General features: G+C 40.1%; 1 protein-coding gene and 1 long non-coding RNA gene across 4 annotated transcripts; both read right to left on the reverse strand.

Moving 5' to 3' along the window:
• Positions 1-5,505: 5,505 nt before the first annotated feature.
• On the reverse strand, positions 5,506-6,478 carry LOC115728467 (protein FAM9A). Its single transcript, XM_030658796.2, has one exon. It carries the CDS (start codon positions 6,026-6,028, stop codon positions 5,633-5,635), a length of 396 nt encoding a protein of 131 aa, XP_030514656.2. The 5' UTR covers positions 6,029-6,478; the 3' UTR covers positions 5,506-5,632.
• Positions 6,479-10,734: 4,256 nt separating this feature from the next.
• On the reverse strand, positions 10,735-15,602 carry LOC115728436. 3 transcript variants are annotated; one of them, XR_007197612.1, is made up of 6 exons: positions 15,441-15,602; positions 15,221-15,335; positions 13,756-15,119; positions 12,180-13,675; positions 11,956-12,098; positions 10,735-11,874 (listed from the first exon to the last, which is right to left on the reverse strand). It is a non-coding gene; the product is annotated as an uncharacterized LOC115728436 (long non-coding RNA). The 3 variants fall into 3 exon arrangements; XR_007197611.1 differs by having other exon boundaries at positions 13,756-15,335; XR_007197613.1 differs by lacking the exon at positions 11,956-12,098 and having other exon boundaries at positions 13,756-15,335.
• Positions 15,603-21,997: the final 6,395 nt, after the last annotated feature.

Raw genomic sequence — 21,997 nt, forward strand, 5'->3', positions numbered from 1 at the left:
GAATTGGAGAACCGAACTTGTGGTTCCCGATCCGATTCCCGGTTCTGGTAAACAAGGATCCGGTTCTCGATTTTGCATTTATAGGAATCGCTGGTTCCGATTCCGGTTTTCGGTTTTCTATGGAACCGAACCGGAACCGAAATATATAAACCCTAGTTTAGGCTTTCCAACTTTCTACTCCTCTTTCTTCATCTCAAGTCTCTCTACACAAACGCAGCACACCCGATCGCAGCCAAAAAAAAGGTGATTTCTGCAGTTCAAAAAAGCGATTTCTGCAGTTTGACAAAATCGCAGCTCGACGCATCTTTCTGGCCCAACCAAGTAGCTTCACCTCGCCTAACACTGTCATATTGCTCTTTGTTTCTGGGATCAAGCAATTCGTTTCGTTCTTGGAGAAGACGTGAGGTAAGAAGTACTGCAAAACATCTTCTGGGTTTTGTTCTTGGTGATCATGAAACGCGATCTTGTGAGCTGTTAGATGCTTACAGAGGAAATTTTCTTGCTCTTCATATTGCCTGTTTCGTGTTTGTCGAAATTTAGGCGTTCCGCTGTCTTTCAATCAGTAATTTCGGGTAGGAGTTGGTTTATGGCGCGAGAGTATGGACTTGGGGATGAACAATCATGTGGAAATTGTGGGTCTTGGTGATGGCCGCTCTGTTCTAGCCGAGCGATCGATTGCAATCTGTAGATGTGCCAAGACGCCTACCAGAACCGATTCCCTTTGTTGCAATCTGTATAGCACCTTCTCGTTCATATTGGGCTGCTTTTGTTCTGAAGTTTTCATCTATATGAAGTATTTTCTTTTAGCTTTTCTCAGGCTGTCGTTCTCAGTCGTGAATGCATTATTAGGTCATCGTGAATACGGAGCATTTTCTTTTAGCTTTTTCTCAGCCGTTTGCCCGGGAAATTGAATTCAGAGAAACTTCTATCATTGGGATATAGGGCTTTGTGTCTCTGTTTCATGAGCTGCTTGAAGATGCAAAACCTTAGCGGAATGCAGGAGATGCAAAGAGATGGCGAGCCACCAGGAAACGTTGCTTGACAGTGTAGTCTTTCAGCTGCTTCTTGACTTCGGCAATCTGACTTGGAACGTAAATAGAGCGAAGCTGGTCCCGAAATTAGAATTACAAATTCTGGACCTCAAAGTCGCGGAAAGCAAAAGGGCGGACGCGAAGGGGAAACCTATCACGGAGAGTTAGAGTGGGCCCCACCATTCACGGCCCTCTTTGTCCCACGACGTCAACCTCCGAGTCAGATTCAGAGTCAGCCCAGCCCACGATAAGTCTTTTTTTTTTTTTTTTTTTTTTGGTGTTATTGACATTTTTCTCCGTTATTTTGGTTTTTCATTGTTTTTCACTTGACCACTAGTAATTTTTTTTTTTTTGGGTGTGGACGCGCCCCAGCGTGAGCAGTGGGGTCCATCCGCTGGATTCTCCCCAGTCCGCACCCGGGTGGGTCCCGTCTCACGCGCTCGTCGCCCCGCGTGTACTGCCCCCCACTTTGCCTAACTTATCGACTCCTACCCATGTCCAAGCCCTTTTAACTAGTTTTGGACAAGCACGTTCAATGAGAGAAGCTGGTACGATCCGGTTGTAATCGAGTCGCCTCCTACCCGGCTTGAATATTTGTAAATAGAAGGAGAAAAGTCATCACAAATCCTAAACTACATATATTTGCCCCAAACCATTTTTTGCGATACAAAAATCTTTAAATTTGTACAGATATGACATATTTATCCTAAATTTTTTCTTGTGACGCCAAAAATCCTAAATAATGACACATTTATCTCAAAATTTAGGATATGTATCACATGCCTGCAAATTTTAAGGTTTTTAATGTCACAAAAAAAATAATAATAATTTGAGATAAGTGTGTCGCACGGTTATAAATTTTGGGGTTTTAGATGTCACAAGAAAAAGTGTGTGGTACACGGGTACAAATTTGAGATTTTTGATGTCTCAAAAAATGTGGGCATAGTTAGAATTTTTTGTTGTTTTTTCCTTAAATAAGAAGACTTTACTATGGGCTCGTTTGGACAATGATTCAAACCCCCACCTTCTGGCCGGGTCTCGGGGCCGATGATCATCTTTGCTAGTTAAGCCTAGACTAGTATTTTAGGCGGATGATGATCTGAGAAAAAGTTTGATAATCGAATATTCAGATTTTAGAACTTTGGGTAGATTTGGATTATGGAATTTAACTCACAATCAATCTCTTAAATGACTCCATAATGGTGGGCTGAAGCAACATATTTTGGCCCTCGTATATATCAAGTTTATGAGATCTTCAAGTTTGGAGAAGGCAACCGTCAATATAGAGGCTTACTCCCAAATGATATGGGGCATCGCCATTACATGTTCGAATCCTTCGGTCGGTCTTTGGTCTCGGAAAGCCAAAGACCAAAGACCAATGATATGGGGCATCGCCATTTCATCTACGGTGTTGGTTTGATTGTACCATAGCATAGGATAAGTAAATTATAGTTCAAACCGAACATCTCGTCCCGGTTGTAGAATTCTTATGATAAAATCGAGAAATCGCTGACACCGATTGCCCCTCTCCACACTTTTGCTTTTCCAAAGAAAAAGTCGATCAGCCCTTCGGTTTGAATACGACTAGTGTTTGCTAGCCTTTTGACCTTCTTTGCGCCGCTAACTCTATTGAGTTACCGTTATGGACAGATTGCAAGAGAACTTAACTTACAAACTATTTTGTTTTGACAAATCTATTTGACTAAGAATATTCTTTAGATGATTAAATCAAAGCACGAGTAATACAATTATTGTGGAAGATAGAGCACGTAGCTATCACGCATGTAATGCGGTAACTAATTATCACAAATCGGGGTCGATTCACGGAAAATTTCATCTCGATTGTAGTCTTGTTTGAGATGCTTGCCAAATATAATCTACCAAACTATAATTACCACATATAATCTTGTTTGATATGCTTTAAGTTTTTATCTCCTGTTGCGAACAAGAAATTGTCATCAAATCAATTGAATTAGGATGCGTCGGATCGATATGTTTTCTAAAAGATGTAACACGAAGTTCAGAATGATGGCGTGAATATAATGATAAGTTAAGTATTCCTGATAACAAAGGTGTATATCGTGACTTCTCCGTTAGGAACCTGCTCCCCATACTAATGCTGCCGTTTGACTTGCTATGACAGGAAATAGAAATGGGAGTAATGTCTCTCGTTGAAAAGATTGAAGAAGAGCTACCGGGGGAAGAGTTGTCCAAAAAGTCCTAAATTTATTGCACTTTTGCCAATTCAATTCTAAATTTTTCAATTTTGTCAATTATGTCCTAAATCTTTTCACACTTGATCAATTGAGTTAATCCGATCAATTTTGATGGAAATTTGTCGGCATCAATGTTGGTCGTCCAACATGGCAAGGCCAGCATTGACTTGAATAATTTTAATAATACTTTAATATTTTTTCTCCTATTCTACGATTGAAAATGTGATGATTTTTTTATTCTTTTCTTTTATTTTGATTTTTTCCTTTCTTTTCCCTTTTGCCGATGACCGGCCACTAGCCACAAGCGATGGCGAAGGGAGCCCTCACCTGGCTAAGCCTTGCCTATGCTGGTGAGGGCGACCATCGCCTAGGCAAGGTCAGCCCACCTAGCCCTAGCTGATGGCCCACCATCAGCAAAAGGAAGAAGAAAGGGAAAAAAGTTAGAAAGATTTAAAAAAATCAAAAAATTATTAAAATATTATTAAAAATTTTAGTTAGCGTCGGTGGTGCCACGTAAAACAGCCGCCATCCACGTTAGCATTTTTCTGTCAAAATTGGTTGGATATTAAAATTAAAATGTTTAGGATCTAACTTTTTGGACAATTTTTCCACTGCACAACATAATAGTTTTCTCTACTAAGAAAGATGATCAATGATATTGAGGTCAATCAGATGAATCATAACTTCTCTTATCAAGAAAGACGTGAATTTTCTCAATAAGATGAATTCTTTTGATTACACAAACAACGCACATGTGAACGAGGTGCTCTACTTGAAGAGCTATGGCCCTTGTGTTTGTGACGCGCGTCTTATCGTTTTGTGTATACAATTCCTTGTTGAGATGAGTATTGTTTTACTCAACACAAGGAATCTCTTTCTTCCTCGTTAAATTGGATTCATGATGACAATCCTAGTTAAAATGGTAAGCAACTTGAGAGGGAGAGAGAGAGATGCTTGTTAAAGACATGTGTGGTGAGTCAATAAGGATGACATATTATTACTGTATCAGATTTTTGCAATCACATTGGTAAATCCATCCAACATACAATTTGAAAGGAATGAGTACCACATGGGCACTTATTTTTAGTGACTATCTCCATATACATTACATTTTCTCAATGCTTTTAACTTCCTAGCTGCTTGCTACATCGTTAGGGCAAGTCGTTAACTTTCTATCTCGACAGACATTACATACTATGTCATTAGGGCAAGCCGTGATCACAATGCGATTTGAAACCTAGCAACTCGATCAGTCACAAAACAGATAGATGGGTACATGATTCTACATAGCATGAGGTTAACCGTAGTTGCCGCTGAAACTATAATGCTGGACAGCTAAATAATGCTCGTGAACACAGCCTTTGGACTCGATCCAAATTCAAAATCCAATTTTTACCAAATGGTCCACCACCACTATACCACTGCCACTGCCCCTACGACCAGGTCTTTCTACTTAGTACGGCCTCAAGGGGAAGTACGCGTCACGCGCCGCAGACAGCGATTCGTCCTCTCCCTTCCCTTTTTTTGTCTGGTCGTTTATTTGGAGTCGCGCAGTGGAGGACAGACACAGAGATCTGCAACTTGCGAATTCCTGCCTCATTATTTTTCCAGCTTTCCCCCATCTTCCCCCCACAGATTGCAATCTCTCCTCCTCATCCTCATCTCCTCATTTTTCTTCCCAAATTTTTTTTGATGAATTACCCTTGAAATGTTTTTATCATTTAATGGGGGGTTTCTTTCTTTTTTTTTTCTTTTGATCGAACATCATTTAATGGGGTTGAGCAGATAAGTTTTGTCCAATCCGATTGGGACTTCAAAGGCAGGATTCAATCGCGATTGGATGTGTGGGAGTGTGAAGTGGGCCTTACCCCAACATATTTCAGTCTCAGTCGTTCGTGGTACTAACAAAAACAAAGCAAAACAAAAGCACCCACAACCAGAAACAGCGAGAAACTTGAAAAGAAAAAAAACAAAAAAACAAAAAGGAATGGGAAAAAAAGTGAGAAAGAAATACCGCGTTCATCTGTGATTTCATAGGTTGGTTTTTTGATCAAACAGAGAGAAGGACAAGCTAAAAGACAACAAAAGAAGAGGCCGATGACTTCAATCAGTGGGCAACTTCAATGAAGCATATAGAAAGTGGAACACAAAACCCACACACCAGAAAAACCTAATTTGCAGCAATATGTCGACACAGAGATAGGTACGAAGAATATGGTGTGTGTGTGTGTGTGTGAGCCATGTGGAAGTGTCAAAAGGCAGGAGCGATGGATGATCTTCGATCATCCTAATTTGCCTGATCAAGACCAAAGCTACAAAAACCAAAAGGCAGAATCGAGTTGCAGAGAGAAAAGAGTGAAAGTAGTAATGGGTCGTCTTCTTTTGTCAGCTGCTCTTACGAGGCTTGCTCTTCCTTCTCGCTCTGCTTGTGCTGCTAGCCTTTCTTGTTGACGGCTCCTGCAACGTCTCTTCCTTCTTCTGCTCTTGCACTTCGCCGGTTCTAGCTTTCTTCGTTTGCTCTACTACTTTAGCTGCTTCTTCTTCTCCTTCCTCTTCCGCTCCCGCTTCAGCTTGTTGTATTGGATTCTGCTCCTGTTCTTGTTGCTGCTCCTCTTCTTGCTTTGGTTCAGCTTTTGCTTCGACGATCTTGCGAGGTCGGCCTCTTTTTCTTGGGGTTACCACTGGAGACTTGGTTTCGTCTCCTGCTTCTGCTGCTGATGACGATGCTTCGGCTATCGCCACCGATAGTTCCTTCGTCTTCTGCGCCTTCCTCTTTCCCATCTCCTCCCCCAAAATCAAGAAAACCAATAACAGAACAAGAATCCCAGCTTCAACCTAAATATTGGGTCGACCCGATAATACCCCAAAAACCTTCGATGAAGCTCGTAGAACCAACCAAACCCGAAGCCCTGCCAGATGCTTCCTCGTTCGCCAAATCAAAATTGGTTTCGATGATCTTACTTTTCTCAATATAAAGTGTCTCTCTCTCTCTCTGTCATCCAGAAGAAGCTAATAACTTCACAGCAACCACTTCTTTTGCTCGCTGAATGGACAGAATAAATGAAAAGATCACCAACTCATCTTTTTTTTGGCCTTTTCTTGGTCAAAGGAGAGGGAGGGAGACCCGACCACCCATCAGCTTCTCTCCTGCGCTTTCTCTCTACCCCTCTCTCTCTCTCTCTCTCTCTCTCTCTCCCCCAAGCAGACGAAAAGAGGCATGGAAGCGGAGACAAAAGGAGGAAGAAATGAGGTCGAAGAGGGGTCAGCAGAGAAACCAGAGCCTAAAGATAAAACGGCGAAGGGGAAGGCAAGGTGGCTCAAAAGCCAATGCTGACTGACTGACTGACTAGGGTTATTAACGTAGCCCCACCAAAGGTCCCGTGAGATATATATATATATATATACAGAAAAAAACATCTAGCGCGACACCTTATTAATCACATCTGTTAAAGAAATATTTTCATATTTAGTACATTAATTACAGGTAACATGGAAAAAAAAAATAATACATTGAAAATAACAAACCTTCTTAGGTGTTTAATAATTGCTTTGGAGACATTTGTTAACAAAGTCCTTGTTTCAATTCAAGATTTATAACACAGGCACGTGATATTCAACTTTCTCGAATTAAGTAAATGTATTTAGTTCTTTTCTCAATAAGCAGAAAAACATGAACAAATTTTTAACTTTCCCATCAGAATAAACAATATTATCTTACTTTGCAAGAAGAACTTGAAGTGATGGAACATTAATGGAAATTTAAAAGCGTGAACGGGAAACTAGAACTAAAAATGAGATGACAATTAAGTTATGTTTGGCGGTTCGGATTTGAGTCGAGATAGGACAATTTATTACTATGTCCGATGTTTGGCAATGCCCTCCAAATCTGATAAATCGGGATACGTCCGGAAAAAATGACGGCTAAGAAATCCGGGATAAAGAGTGGGATAGACCTATATTGGATAAAAAAATAAAAGATATTTAAGAACGACAATGACTTGCTTTTTTCCTGTGATCGGCCCCGGCATTGCAACGTGATTGCTCCGCTGAGTGAGTTACGCCGATGGAAGAGGTCATCCGAACAGCAGGATCCTTTATAGTTCACTAATTCCTTAGGGGATCCACACTTTCACTAGAGATTGAGGACAAAAATAGAAGACAAAAAAAAAGTTCTCTCTTTTCCTCAATCGCTTCTCACAGCACCACTATTCATCATTCCCTGCGGCGACTCCGTCTTGCTTGTTATTGCTGGTTAGTTCGTCGCTATCCCATCGACGCAAGCCCGTGTTGAAACTTCTTATTGCGGACACTCCCGCCGATGCGGAGCATTCAACTATGTCACCAAGGATCCCCATGTTGTAATGAAGGTTCTCAACTAGGATTGTCGATTATAAAATTTCGATTATTTCCCTTAGAGATAAGATTGCTTAGTAGATTGATTGCGGATTTCATAACGATTCATCGGATTGATTGATTAGCAAATTGTTGTGGATTCCATGACAATTCACCAAATTACTTGCTAACCAAATTGATTGAAGATTCAAAGGCATATTCAAGATATGATTGATTACTTATTTTATGGCATATTCAAGATGTGATTGATTGCTGATTTCAAGCCATATCTTGCTTGCTTACATGTTGATTTGATGGCAAATCAAAGGCATATTAATAGGAGGTTGATTGGACTTACTTCCTTTGATATTAGTAGATCTTTTAAGATTGTTATTAGCATAATAAGGTTGGTGAATGAAATTTGTGTTTTATTTCCTTTTTTCTATTTCCTTTAGCTTGCTCTCCATTGTAATGCAGATTAGACTATTGTTAATAAATGAAAATTACTCTTTGTGAGTTGAATGTTAAACACTTCAACATCTTTATCCTTGAAGAGTGGATACTCCTTGGTGATGAGTCAAAAGCCCTTTATTCTCGATTGGTGGTGCAACCTTTATACCGTGTTTGTGAGCTTTTGTCCAATCCCAATCTTCATCCTCGACTGGAGTTATCTTTAAGCCTCGATGGTGATCATATCTATCCCGCATTAGCATTCATCCTTTGACTTTTGTCCCCCGTTCACTTTGATCTATATAAACTTCCCTTCATAATCACTCAAAACGCATTTGCCCGCCTCATTCACGCATCAAATTGGTATCGAGCTCTAAGTTGAACTCGTTTTGAGTGATGCATTTTGCATTAAAAAAAAAAAAAAAAGATGGTTTACAACTTTGGAGCAATCACACGGTGAAAGGCAGGAACATGCTTCGGAGAAACTCCAACAACAAATGGACCGAGTCCTTACTCTCTTGGAGAAATGATATAAGGTGGCGGGAGATATTCGCCTAGGCTTTCAACAAAAGATATCTCCTTCTTTGAGGATACTTATTCTAACATTAGATTAAATATCAAAGTACTTCAAAAATGAATTGAGACGAGTCTAAGTATCGATCGCAAAATTTTGTCACATTTGAATAGGTAAAAACAGATTAAATGAGTCGATCAAGATCAATCCATTTTCAACCCAACTAAAATCCAACCCGACCACTTATTTGATGGCCCTACGTTTGACAATCTCAGCCAGCAGCTCTCTATGTATGTACCGGCAAGAATGATCACCAGATAAAGGAGAAGAGTAATGCCTTACAGTGGAAGAACAGATGCGGGCTCGTTTCTACGTCAGCTTTGGGATGTTGACGAAGATCAAGTTGGACCCAATCAGTGCCGAACAACCATACCACAAAGCAAGCCCACCAAATACAATCTCCGAACTTCTTCTTTGGTGCAGTCCCACCAAAGAAGGCTTACGTATGCAGTCGTGGAGCGTGCAGCACCCGAACAGATGAAGATTAAAAAGCAATCACTCCTAGAATGGAAAGAGAATATCTCCCCATAAATTGAAGTGACAACCGGGTCTCTACTCGAGCAGTGAATATGATGAGAAAAATGAATATCCGTCAATTTTAAAAAGTTGGAGAAAGCTCGGTTCGGAACTCTTTATGAAGCTGGCTATGTACAGACGGACTGACGTTAAGGGATCCAAGTGGACTTGAACCACCATCCTCTCAAGCCCAGTGGGCTTGAGCGCTCTTACCATATTTGAGCTTATGGACCCACAACAATGTGAGCTTAAACCAAAATGTCAGATCAGAATTTAATCAAAACACCATAGAAAGGGAAAAGGCAAAAGAACAAATGAGCGAACAGGAGAAACGTTTTGTCCAAACAAAAAAAAAAAAAGCTAAAAAATACGATGACTTCCACCTCCGACTCGTCCCGGTAAAAAGAAATTCTCATAACCTACTTCGTTTCCTACGCACTTTTCCTCTTTTTTAACGTCAGAGAGAGAATTAAGACCAGGAATTGTGGACACCTCCGTGCCAAACACCATGCAGACGGGGCATGGACAAACGAAAAAAATTCATAGAAACATGAGAAAGGTTCTCAAAATTGTATTCGCTTCATTTTCATCTCGAGTTAGCATATTTATCATTCTTGATTTCTTTCCTGACGTAAATAAAGAGATCAAAGGACAATTTTCTAGAAAAAAGAAAATTATAATTTCATACAGAAACGCTTGAAACAGTAACCCCAGTAAATTCCCAATTTCCAAGGTCCTTCGAATAGGAAAAAATGAAATATCTAATGATTCTTAAAGTAACGTTTTAGATCATATAAAGTTGGTATACTAGAAATTTTTGCATTACCAATTAAAGCACAAAATTTGCAATTACTGCCCATAATAATGTTAAATTCCACAATTTTTCAAAGACATGAGATTTCACTAAAAATCCATATTTCTATGAAAAAGAAAGAGCAAAATTATACGCAACTGTTCTAAGTCCCCAAAGTTCAACAAAAATTTGACCCAAAAAATAGTTGATCAAAATGAAAATGGAAAATATCTGTCCTGCATCCCATTAACCTATACGTCAAGCGCAATTCAACTTGATAGTCAGGTTTGCCGGATAGCAAACAACACAATATAACCTGAGGCAGTGAAAAAAACAAAAACCCTTTTTCAAGGGCACGCTCTAGGTTTTAAGCTCACCGATCAATGACCGGATTCCATGCACCGGCAACCGATACCAGGTGAGCCTAACTCCATCTTTAGCTGCCGGGATGGAGTGGGCTCTGGTTCACCTTGTTAATACAAGAATTTTTTGAATAATTGACAAGCCACAAGAGGATGAGAAACCTATTCAGACACATCTCTTAGATAAACTCAGAAATTTCCAACAATTATGTTGGAAGACAACAAACTTGCGTCTCAAGCTCTCTCCAGAAATCACGGGACTCGCTTAGCTTACCCCTTTAAAGAAATTCAGAGCATTGAGATTGTGCAACGATCAACCAGAATCTGACAAATCGATATCTACTACATCCATGCATCACTCGTTGAAAAGCACAAATGTACCACACGGGGTATTAAGGAGGACTATAACCAAGAAAGAATAATGATTTGACAGGCAGTGAAATAGCAAAAAGAGAGAAAATTTCAGCTAACTAGTGCCGTGCTCTAAATCCTTAAACAGCATATATGCCTTACCAAGAATTCGACGATGATGAAGGTAGGTACAGCAACTCAGTTCCATGAAAAACTCACCATCTGCATTTAAAAGCAAGTACTTCCATCTGTTTATGGATAGGAACAGAACTCATTCATCTGTTTTCTCCCAATGAGTCGGAATGTGTAAATTTGACTTGTCTTTGATATTGGTAGATTCCATTGGGAGTTCCCCAATAAAAGCCAAACGAGGTCTTGGAGTAAATTAAGACAAACCAGCAGCAGGGATCCACAGCTACACAAGACAACACTTGCATTGGCGCCAAGCTTAGTTGGCTCTCTACCTAGTCACACAACTTTATTAGACACAATCAATCAAAATATAGGATACCAGCTATTTGTGAACATTTGATTAAATGAACCATATGAACCAGAAACACCTAGGCTGAACAAGGTTATATACCACTCAAAACACTTAACAGACCAAGCTTAGTTGGCTCTCTACCTTGTCACACAAATTTATTACACAATCAATCAATCAAAAGATAGGATCCCAGCTATTTGTGGACATTCAATTAAATGAACCATATGAATCAGAAAAACCCAGGATGAACGAGGTTCACATACCACTCAAAACATTTAACAGTCATGTTGAACTTGAAAGCACTGGATGCAACTGAAGACTGATTTTCCACCCGAGTGACTCGTTACTAAAAGCACAAGAAGGGAAACCAACAGAAAGAAAACCGACATGCCAGACCAAATTACCAATTGATTCTTAATTCACGTTGGCACAAGCTTCCACAAAGCTGCTTGGGCTCTTCTAGAATCCATTCATCCATGAGCAACACATACATTGGGTTCAACCGAAGAAGCACAGAAGTCGGGTGAGAAGACCACATTGATATACTGAGTTGCTATCTTCATCTAAACCTGGTGCTGCTACCCGTTGGAAGGACAAGCCCAGGCCATTCGCTAGCTGAATCTTTTGAAATCCTAAATCCGGTCCAGTCTGACTCTTAGTAGTTCATTTCAAAAGGCTTCACAGTTCAGGCTTGCCATGGTCTCGTAAATTTGGTATCATATGGCTGTAACAACTTGAAGAGAGAAGTGCTCCTCCATCCAGACGCTAGAACAGCCAAAAACTTGCATGTTAAGACATGTACAACATAAACAGGAAAGCAAAAGCAGGCTCAGTCGATTATCTCACCTGCATGAGTCTTTTGAGTCCTAAATAAGGTGCAGTCTGACTCTTAGGACTTCATTTCAAACACCTAGACAGTACAGGCTTGCCATGGAATCACAATCATACGGCTAACAACTTCAAGAGAGAAGTGATCCTCCATCCAGATGCTAGAACAGCCAAAAACTTGCAGGTTAAGACATGTATAACATAAACAGGAAAGCAGAAGCTTGCTTACTCAATTATCTTACCTGCATGCAAAAAAGGATGATCAGATCTTCTCACAAGGTCGATGACTCCAGTGTGGTAGCTCCATTTCTATTTGAGAACAGACTTGACACACGCCACACTTAGTACATAGAGTACAAGGAATGGTCATTACACCAGTAGAACACCCGCACATTCTAACTGCTCCAAAAGCACATCAACTTTGGGCTACATGTAATTTGACTACTATATACATAGCAAAAACAAGTAGATGCACATCTTACTTCAGTCAACTATCTTGCCAGAATTTTCATTGCCATTGCTTCATATATTTTATGAATACAGCAAAATGAAAAGGAGCAAAACAGAGAAAGTTTTCATGTATCATGGATCATTTCCCTCACAGATTTCTAACAAAGTTCTCATGCATTGGTTCAACTTCAGAATTCTAACAATCCCTCAGCTTCACAATAAGAATCTTGCAATTGAATGCCCTAGAAAATAAACTTACCAACCCCATATTTACACGAGTGTTTATCTGGCCAATTTTACTTGCATTACTAACGTCACTTGGAAAATATTAATTAACAGCCATTGAATAAATGTATTCTAAAAAAATTGCACGAGTTCGGTTCATGAAATATGAATTAACATTATTCTCTCCACAGAGATAAAAAGGATAGGAAACTTCTCTAACTCACAATACCAAATCCATTAGTATGTAGCATGTTAATCTTGGCAATGATTCCTTTCCATGTGCCCATTTTTAAACATAAATTAGTCGTTCGCCATGAGTAATAAAAAGTTGCAAAGGGAAACGTAAATCTTGTGATGATATCAAATGCAGCTATGGCATGCTGATGATTGATTCGGTAAATCCACAGAATTCAAAATTGGCAGCGATAGATACCTACAATGTCATTGAGTACCTCCAAAATGTATTATAGCACTGTTTCCACGGCATAAGAGGATTACTTTCTTCTTTTTTGGTGATTTGCCATGCATATGTTCGTTGACAGAAACCAGCCATGTCAAACCTCTCTTAGAGAGGAAGGGAGGGAGGGAGGGAGGGAGAGAGAAAGAGAGAGAGAGGAGGGAGAGCCGAGCCAAAAAATAAAGCCCGTGCGATCTCCCCCCAAAACAACAAAAGAGAACATCTTATTAGGGTTCTTTGACCTGCCATGCAAGCGCACCTGTCATGGCAAAGGTCGTCAACAGTGACTTTTTTTTGGGACATCCCACGATTACTTCCTCTCACATCCTTCTTTGACAGCCATACAAATTTCTTCTCCCACATGCTTACCTTGCTTACCTCTTTTACAGATAATGCAGAATATGTGAAACTACCCAGCATACCCCCAGCTACTGATTAAATTTTAGAAGAACCTGTACAGCTGCATCTACATGTTCCTTTTCCCTCTGAAGAGACACACTTAAGCAACAACCATCCACGTTTCTTCAATCCAAACTGAACAAAGGGGACCCTGCTGACAAACCAGAATTCTAATGAGGCAAGGTCCTTCAAGGGACCAGCACTCAACTGTCGAAACAAGAAAAGAGCAATGGCAAAGCTCAATATGTACATTCACAAAAAAGATTAAGAGGAACAAAAAAGAATACCTGTTATTCCAAGTTCTCTTCTTGCAGGTCCCGTACGAACACAAACTTGGCCGCAACAGAAGGTCAAGTAGATCTCTCAAAGACGTTCCAGATTACTCTCGCAAGTCTGATGAAGAAAATGAAAGCGAAGTGCTATCTACACGGTCCAACTTTACTGGTATTATATGAAGGATCCCATCATCATAGTCCCTTGAGAGCATGCCCATTTATGCAACCCTCGGGACTAGGATACAAAAATATTGCGTGATAGATCTAAGTATGATGGCGGACAGCGATCATTGGCTGTGGGAAGCATTAGCCATTAATTACGATGAAATTGCTTGAAAACAATAATGAACAGGTGAATTCCAAGACTCGCAATTGCAAATATCAGTGAATGGCGTCAAACCTTCCACTGTTATCCACGTTGATGAATTAACGAATATACTGATAAGAGTACCAGTTTGCAAGCAATCCACTGAAATTGAATGGCCGGAATTGACCACATCTATCAATAGCGTGAGACCTGCTGCTGTTATTCATGTTGATGAACTAAAATATATACGGATAGTAACAGTTTGGTCCAATGAAATTGACTGGCGGCACTCGACACCACTCGACACCGATGAATTGAAAGGAAAAATTATATAAGCTCACAAGGCGAAGTTATGGTAGAATGGCTAAAGCAGTGTAGTTGTACCTTTGACTTGAATATCATCGAGGACTTCCTCCAGTATAAGCCGTGTGTGATATTTCGAGGTCATCCTGTCGGAACCTGTTTGGCGTTCCGATTAATGAAACAATTGGTTTCTTGCGAGACATCAGCGACAAGCCACGTGCAGCTGCTCTGAGAGAGAGAGAGAACAAGGAGAGAGGGAGAGAGACGACACCACGCCAAGGGGGGAGAGCCGGGCAAAAGAAAACCCCGTACCATCTCCCCCCAACACACAAAAAAAGCAAATTTTATTGGGGTTTTTGACCCGCCATGCAAGCGCACCTGTCATGGCAAAGGTCGACGACAGTCGCACATTCTTATTCCAACATCTCATCATCTTTTTTCTCTCAATGACCTTTTTCGAAATCTCACCACTCGTATCCCCCAAACACACAACCAACAATACCTCTTCCAATCAGACAAAAAAAAAATTAGTGAAAACCAAAACCTGACCAGCAGAGAATCATCTATCAAACGGTCAAGGCCATCTTCCCATCATCTCGCGAGTCCCCTCTGTATGGGAATACAAACACCCTCGCCTCTAACGAACGCCATCCGCACAGGAAATATCAAAAGACCGCCTCGATCCGTCTAGCGAAACCACCCGCTAAGATCGAACTGATAGTCCGCTACAACACGATCTCAGCGAGGAACACGCGATCCGCCGCATCTGAACAGTATGATTGCACCAAAAGTCCTTACATAAGCTTAGAACCAAGCAAAATCAACATGAACAATCAGGAAAACTAACAGCTTCTTCGCTATATATACCCTTGCAGCCGTGAGCTCTCGGCTTCATGCGCGGTGATGAATCTGCGGCAGAAGAACACCAGAGGCAGATATCTCGAAATACGCCCGAATCACAAAACCCCGATGCTTGACCGATCTGCTCCGAAAATCCAAAGATTGATGATGCAAGAAGAACAGATCTGACGCAGAGAAAGAGAGATTCTTCATCAATCATACAGGAGAAGCGAAAAAGGATCTGCACCGAATCTATACTCGATCGACAGATCGCGGACGGATCTACGAGGATCCACGGCTCAATCGATCGGACATGCTGAACAAAAGAACGGATCGAAGGAGACATCCGATGAGAGGGAGCGAAACCCTAACAATCGACCCCTAAATGGGATCAGAGGACAAGAATGTGATAGAAAGAAGAGGCGTTTTATAGCTCCGCTCCATCTTGTGATCCAAGGGCGGTGGGAGGTTTCCCCGGGCGCCAAGACAAGATCTGCGGCTCAGATTACGAGACTTGGGAACGCATCGACGGTCGTCGTCGCACAGAAGGTTCTAGGGATTCGCGCCGCCTGGCGGACTTATCCACCCCCGTTTGCGTGAGTTGGCGTCAGTGGCAGGCGTGGAATCAATGTCAAGGATTATGCCCTGTTTGGAAACGCGAACACACGTGCCCTTAAGACGGACGAGGTTTTCGAAGTACCGCGCGTGGAATCAATGTCAAGGATTATACCCCCGTTTACATTTTAAATTTGCCCGCTGATCTGCCGACACGTCAGCGCAATTCAATTTGGACGGCCACGATCGAACGTCTCTTCTTTATTTGAAGCGACATTCGGCTTCCCTGGGCATCAATCAAACGGGGGCAGGTGGGGACAAGTTCGACTTCCCACCCTCTTCTTGAGCAAGGAAACGGGGAAATTTCTGCTCAACCAAGGATCCCTGCCCATTGGTTTGAGGCTTCGGGTATACCCAGCTCCCCACTTCAAAGACTCCTTCCAGTTTTGTGTCTGTACATGTAAAATTTAACCTGCCTTGGCCCTTTCCGTTTGCTCCTTTACAGCTTCTAAGACAGCTAATTTCAACCATCCCTCTTGGATTGTTAAATTGCAATAGATGAGCTTTGTTGAGTACCCAACTACTTCAAAATCTCTCAACTAATTGGCGAAGATTTTAATCCGGTCACTAACTATGCGATCAAACACCCCATATCTGACATTTAGATCGGGAAAAAGATTTTACTAGTGTAATAACTTTCCTACAACATTCGTTTTGGTGCAAACTCTTATGTCAATCATTAAAAGTGTCCTAGCTTTGAAAAGAAAAAAAACCACTTTGAATGCAACGACGATTTCCATTGTTGAAAGTCCGACGTGATACTAATTTAACAAAAAAAAAATTCCGTTTTGATTTGCCAGGGAAATTATCTCAGTAAAAGCTATGGAAATGACGTGTTTAACCCTTTTCTTGCACAATTGATAAATTGGGGCTAAATCAGGTCAGGAAAAAAAAAAGCCAACTCTAAATTAGGTCTACTAGGAGCGAGTCTTTATCTTGTTGCTGTTGCTGCCAAAGGACTCCCCTGGAATGAAGTCGTTGGAGGCAAAACTGTTGTTGTCCTCGTGGCCTGCCACTTCGTCGCAAGAGGCTATGATTCGGTGGTGGTCAAGCAGATTGATGGCCGAGATCGAATAGAGTGATTTCGCGCTAATTTCCCTCCAAGGCATGACATCCATTAACATTGGGAATGGTAATGTTTCTGTTGCTTGGATCGCATGGTAGCTTTCCTATATAAGATTAAAGATATGTTTTTCCCCCTTTTTGGGTAGAAATTTCCGTTGTTTATTTCATCTCTTCTTGTTCTTCAATGGAGGAGTTGCAAGGGTAGAGAGAGTTGTTCTTCCACTTTGAACTCGTACCACTTAAAAAAATCATATTAGATAAGTGATTATTAAGGTAAATCAACGTAGGATTTATCGCTAGAGATACTATCGGAATCACTCAAGTGATATATAATATATTTAATTGATTAATGCAAAAGTTATGACATTTCTGATATATTTTTCTTCGTCTTAATCACATTCAACTCGTCCAGCATATCATCAATGATAGAAATAGAGAACTTATCCTTGAAAGTCGGTGCATTTAGGTGCTTATATCCACACAAAACTTTCACGTACCATCCAGTGAATTATACTTCTTCGTATTATCGAAGTGGAAAGCATACCGATCGACTCTGCTTTTAAAGATCCATTGAAAAAGAAAAATTGTACCTTTAGGCTACGTTTAGTCGCTTGGATTTCTAGTCAAAATATCATTGGCAAAGATTTTACCATACCCCATATATTGTTTGGTGAACTACGAGTATAATGCCGAATAAGTATAGGTAAGACGCGGTTGAAATTGACTCTATTTTGGTGAAACATCATAGTGCTTTAGAAATTATTTGAGGATGAGTTCTAATGAGTGAGTTTTGTTTAGTAGAGGTTTGCACCATCTAAATTCGGGGACGACATCGATCGAGCATGCCTAGTAGAACCAGGGGTCTTAACTTGAAGTCAAATCCTTTGAAAATGATCTACTTAGGGGTGAGCATGGTTCTAGGGTAGAACCGAGAACCTGGAACCCGAACCCGTAGGATCCGCTCTAGTTCCGAGTTCCAAGGTATGCAGGGTAGGTTCCAGGTTCCAAAAATTGAGGAACCTGTTTTAACGGGTAGGTTCCAGGTTCATCTACCTAGAACCTGGAACCCGGAACCTGGACCCTGGATTCTCAAATAAATTTTTATATTTTTCTTGATATATATTTTTGCACAATTATACAACGTTATATGGCATCCGATGATGAGTATATAATTTCGAGTCAAACAATTTTTTATGTTTCGGGTTCCAAAAAATGATAAATGTATTCCAATAGATTGGTTTGAGTTCTAAATGTAATCCGTATAGAGCCTAAAATCACTCACATCTACTTTTTCTTAGATGTTATAGTGTTCACTCTCATTTTGCTTAACTAAAAATGAAAAAAATAAAAGAAAATAAAAGAAATTGATAGGTTCTCGGGTACCTTGGAACCGACCGTAGAACCTGTGGCGGGGTAGGTTCCAAGTTCCAATGTGTGACGGGTAGGTTCCAAGTTCCAAAAAATGAGGAACCTGTTTGACCGGTAAGGTTACGTGTTCCAAGTGGAACCTGTAAGGAACCTGGAACCGCTCACCCCTAGATCTACCGGCCTTACTCATTGTCTTGTTGAGTGAGTAAACAAGCATTGAACAATGAAATTATTCAACATCTTTTCATAAGTTGAAGATGCACTCATGCGGGTTGTCCAAGAGAGCTACCTTGAAAATAAATTATCAACCTCGAGTTCTTTATAACATATCGAGACTCCTATCGAATGTTGAAAAGGGTCAAGTGATTAAAAAACAAGGAACGTGATCTCATATCACGCCAAACTATCGATTAAAAAACGAAGTCGTGAAGATTCATCACTTTGGTATTAGAAATCCCAATGTGGCATCGCCGGAGAGACAACCATAATTGATAGTCAACACTGCCAGAGAAGCGGCCTCCCTCTAGAGAGGCAACCCGGCCTTGTGGAGAGTGTTGGAAAATATTGTGCACACGTTAACGTATTAGGAGAAATACGTAACACTATTTGTTGTAATCGAAAAAAAATAATAGCATAGAGAAGGCAATAACAAAATTTAATACCGATCAAGCCAATGTATAATCTTTACAAATAATAATTACAGAGCAAATAAACTTGTTGAATACCGTAAACTCAAAAAGAATCGGCTAACCAACTCTCTTTAAGGCGATTAGTTCCTACCAATGGTGCTAAGCAACTTCACGAACTATGCCTCTCAAGATATAATACCTCGAACCTATTTGTATCATCACTACAAGAATATGACTTCGTCGAATGCTTCTCGAAATTGGCACACTTGGAGGATGACTAAGAGAGAACTAAAGGATTATGGCTCGAGTTGTGACCTTTTTATTCTGAACTACGGAAGCACGTCTATTTATAGACCAGGAAAATGTCAATTATGCTAACATTAAGCCACGTCAGATGCGCCAACATTATTAATCCACGTCGATTACGCGATATTAATTAACATCAGTTACGCCGACATAAGTGCACGTTGGTTACGTGGATATAAATGCATGTCGATTACACCGATATAAGAGCACATTAGTTACGCCGATATCAATTGAGCCATTAAACCACATAATAACAGCAACCCCCCACATAATGGCTCAACAAAACTAAGACTCGAGGAATTCCAAGTGTGCCTGTGGAAATACACCGCATCAAGATAGATAGTTTTCGCTTTGAACCTTTTTTAGTGAAAGCCTATTGGATATACTTAACCCAGCACTATGGAGAGTATTGGAAAATATTATGCACACATTAATGTATCAAGAGAAATACGTAACACTATTTGTTGTAATCAGAAAAAAAAAATAATAGCACGTAGAAGGCGATAACAAAATTTAATACCGATCAAGCCAATGTACAATCTTTATAAATAATAATTACAAAGCAAATAAACTTGCTGAATATTGTAAAGTAAAAAAGAATCGGCTAATCGACTCTCTTTAAAGCGATTAGCTCCTACCAACGGTGCTAAGCAACTTCACGAACTATGCCTATCAAGATATAACACCTCAAACTTATTTGTATCAGCATTACATGAATATGACTTTGTCGAATACTTCTCGAAATCGGCACACTTGGAGGATGACTAAGAGAGAATTAGAGGATTATAGCTCGAGTTGTGACCTTTTTATTCTAAACTACGGAAGTACGTCTATTTATAGACCTGGAAAATGTCGGTTATGGTAACATTAAGCCATGTCGGATGTGCCAACATTAATCCACGTCGGTTACGTGATATTAATCAACATCGATTACGCCGACATAAGTGCACGTTGGTTACGCGGATATAAATGCACGTACGTTACACCGATATAAGAGCACATCGGTTATGCTGATATCAATTGAGCCATTAAACCACATAATCACAGCAAGCCCCCACATAATGGCTCAATAGAACTAAGACTCGAGGAATTCCAAGTGTGCCTATGGAAATACACCGCATCAAGATAGATAGCTTTCGCTTTGAACATTTTTTAGTGAAAGCCTATCGGACGTAGTTAACCAATCGGTGAACTTAGTCTTGAATCACCAGTTGTTGGTGTAAGCCTAGACAATGGACCTTCCATAGAGTATCTTAGAATCAAGATTGGTTCTCGATTGCGTTCATTCTTTAGTCCCCGAACCTCTCGGGATTCATACATGCTTTAGAAAATTCAGCCTTTAAAGATTTTTATAGAGTTGGCTAGCTCTACGCATATAGATACATTCCTATTAAAGGTATCCTACCTACCTTATTACGATATTAAAATCCAACCTATAGGAATCATTAAAAGCATAACGTACCATTAAAACACTGTAGTAAGCATCTTTGCATCATAGGAGAGGGAGATAATGCTCACTCTGGAGTTTCCGAAATTTGTGTTGTCCTGTTGGACCTAGTCCATGGGATTTCTAATCGCATAGATTAGGTTTTCACCTCGAAAACTCTTTATTGGGTTAAGATTTTTAACTCCATTCCCCTCAATGCATAGTTTATTTGCTCTCTTGACAAACTTTTTGTCAGCGGATCCATAATGCTTTCCTTTGACTTCACAAAGTCCAAAAAAATTATTCCATGTGAGAGCAAATGCCTCACGGTATTATGTCTACGACAAACGTGTCTAGATTTATAGTTGTATATCACATTATGTGCCCTTACAATAACTACTTGATTATCACAGTGAATGCATATTGCAAGCATAGGTTTTGGCCACAATGGTACATCTTCTAAAAACTATCGAAGCCACTCCGCTTATTCAGTAGCTTTATCTAAAGCAATAAACTATGATTCCATCGTGGAAAGCGCTATTAGAATTTGCATTGAGTATTTCCGTGATACCGCGGCACCTCCTAGCGTGAACACATACCAGCTAGTCGATTTCGATTCATCAGAATCAGAAATCCAGTTGGCATCACTATAACCTTCCAACACACCTGGATATTGACCGTATTGTGAAATATTGTTTTTGGTATTTTTTAGATACTCTAATATTATCAACTAAGCATTTCAATGCTCATGACCTGGATTACTCGTATATTTGCTCATTTTTCCTACCGAGTATGTAATATCCGGTCTAGTGCAGTTCATGATGTACATGAGATTGCCGATCACTTAAGAGTATTCTAATTGTCTGATATTGTTTCCAATATTCTTTCTTAAAGTTAGGTGTGGTAGAAAAGGATTATTCGAATCTTTAATTCCGAATCGTTTAAATCTTTCAATTACCTTTTTAATGTAAAGATATTGTGCTAAACCTAGGCCATTGGAATTTCGTAGAATTTGGTGCCGAGTATAACATATGCACCACCTAAGTCTTTCATTTCAAAGCTCTTCTTGAGAACATTCTTGGTAATTTTGATAACTTTAGCGTTATCACTAAGAATAAGTAAGTTATCAACATATAAACAAATAAGTACACATCCAATGGACGAAGATTTGGTGTACACATATTTGTCACATTCATTGATCTATACTCATTTTGGATCATCACATGGTCAAACTTCTCATGCCATTGTTTAGGAGCTTGTTAAGTCCATACAATGATTTGACAAGTCTACACACTTTGTGTTCTTGTTCTTTGACCATAAATCCTTCAGGTTATTCCATATAAATCTCCTCATTGAGATCACCATTCAAGAATGCGGTTTTCACATCCATATGAT

This window comes from Rhodamnia argentea, chromosome 2, assembly GCF_020921035.1.
Source record: "Rhodamnia argentea isolate NSW1041297 chromosome 2, ASM2092103v1, whole genome shotgun sequence".
Classification (NCBI taxonomy): domain Eukaryota; kingdom Viridiplantae; phylum Streptophyta; class Magnoliopsida; order Myrtales; family Myrtaceae; genus Rhodamnia; species Rhodamnia argentea.

Coding starts and splice junctions, on each gene's coding strand:
- LOC115728467 (XM_030658796.2), bottom strand. CDS start 6,028: ATGGGAAAGAGGAAGGCGCAGAAGACGAAGGAACTATCGGTGGCGATA.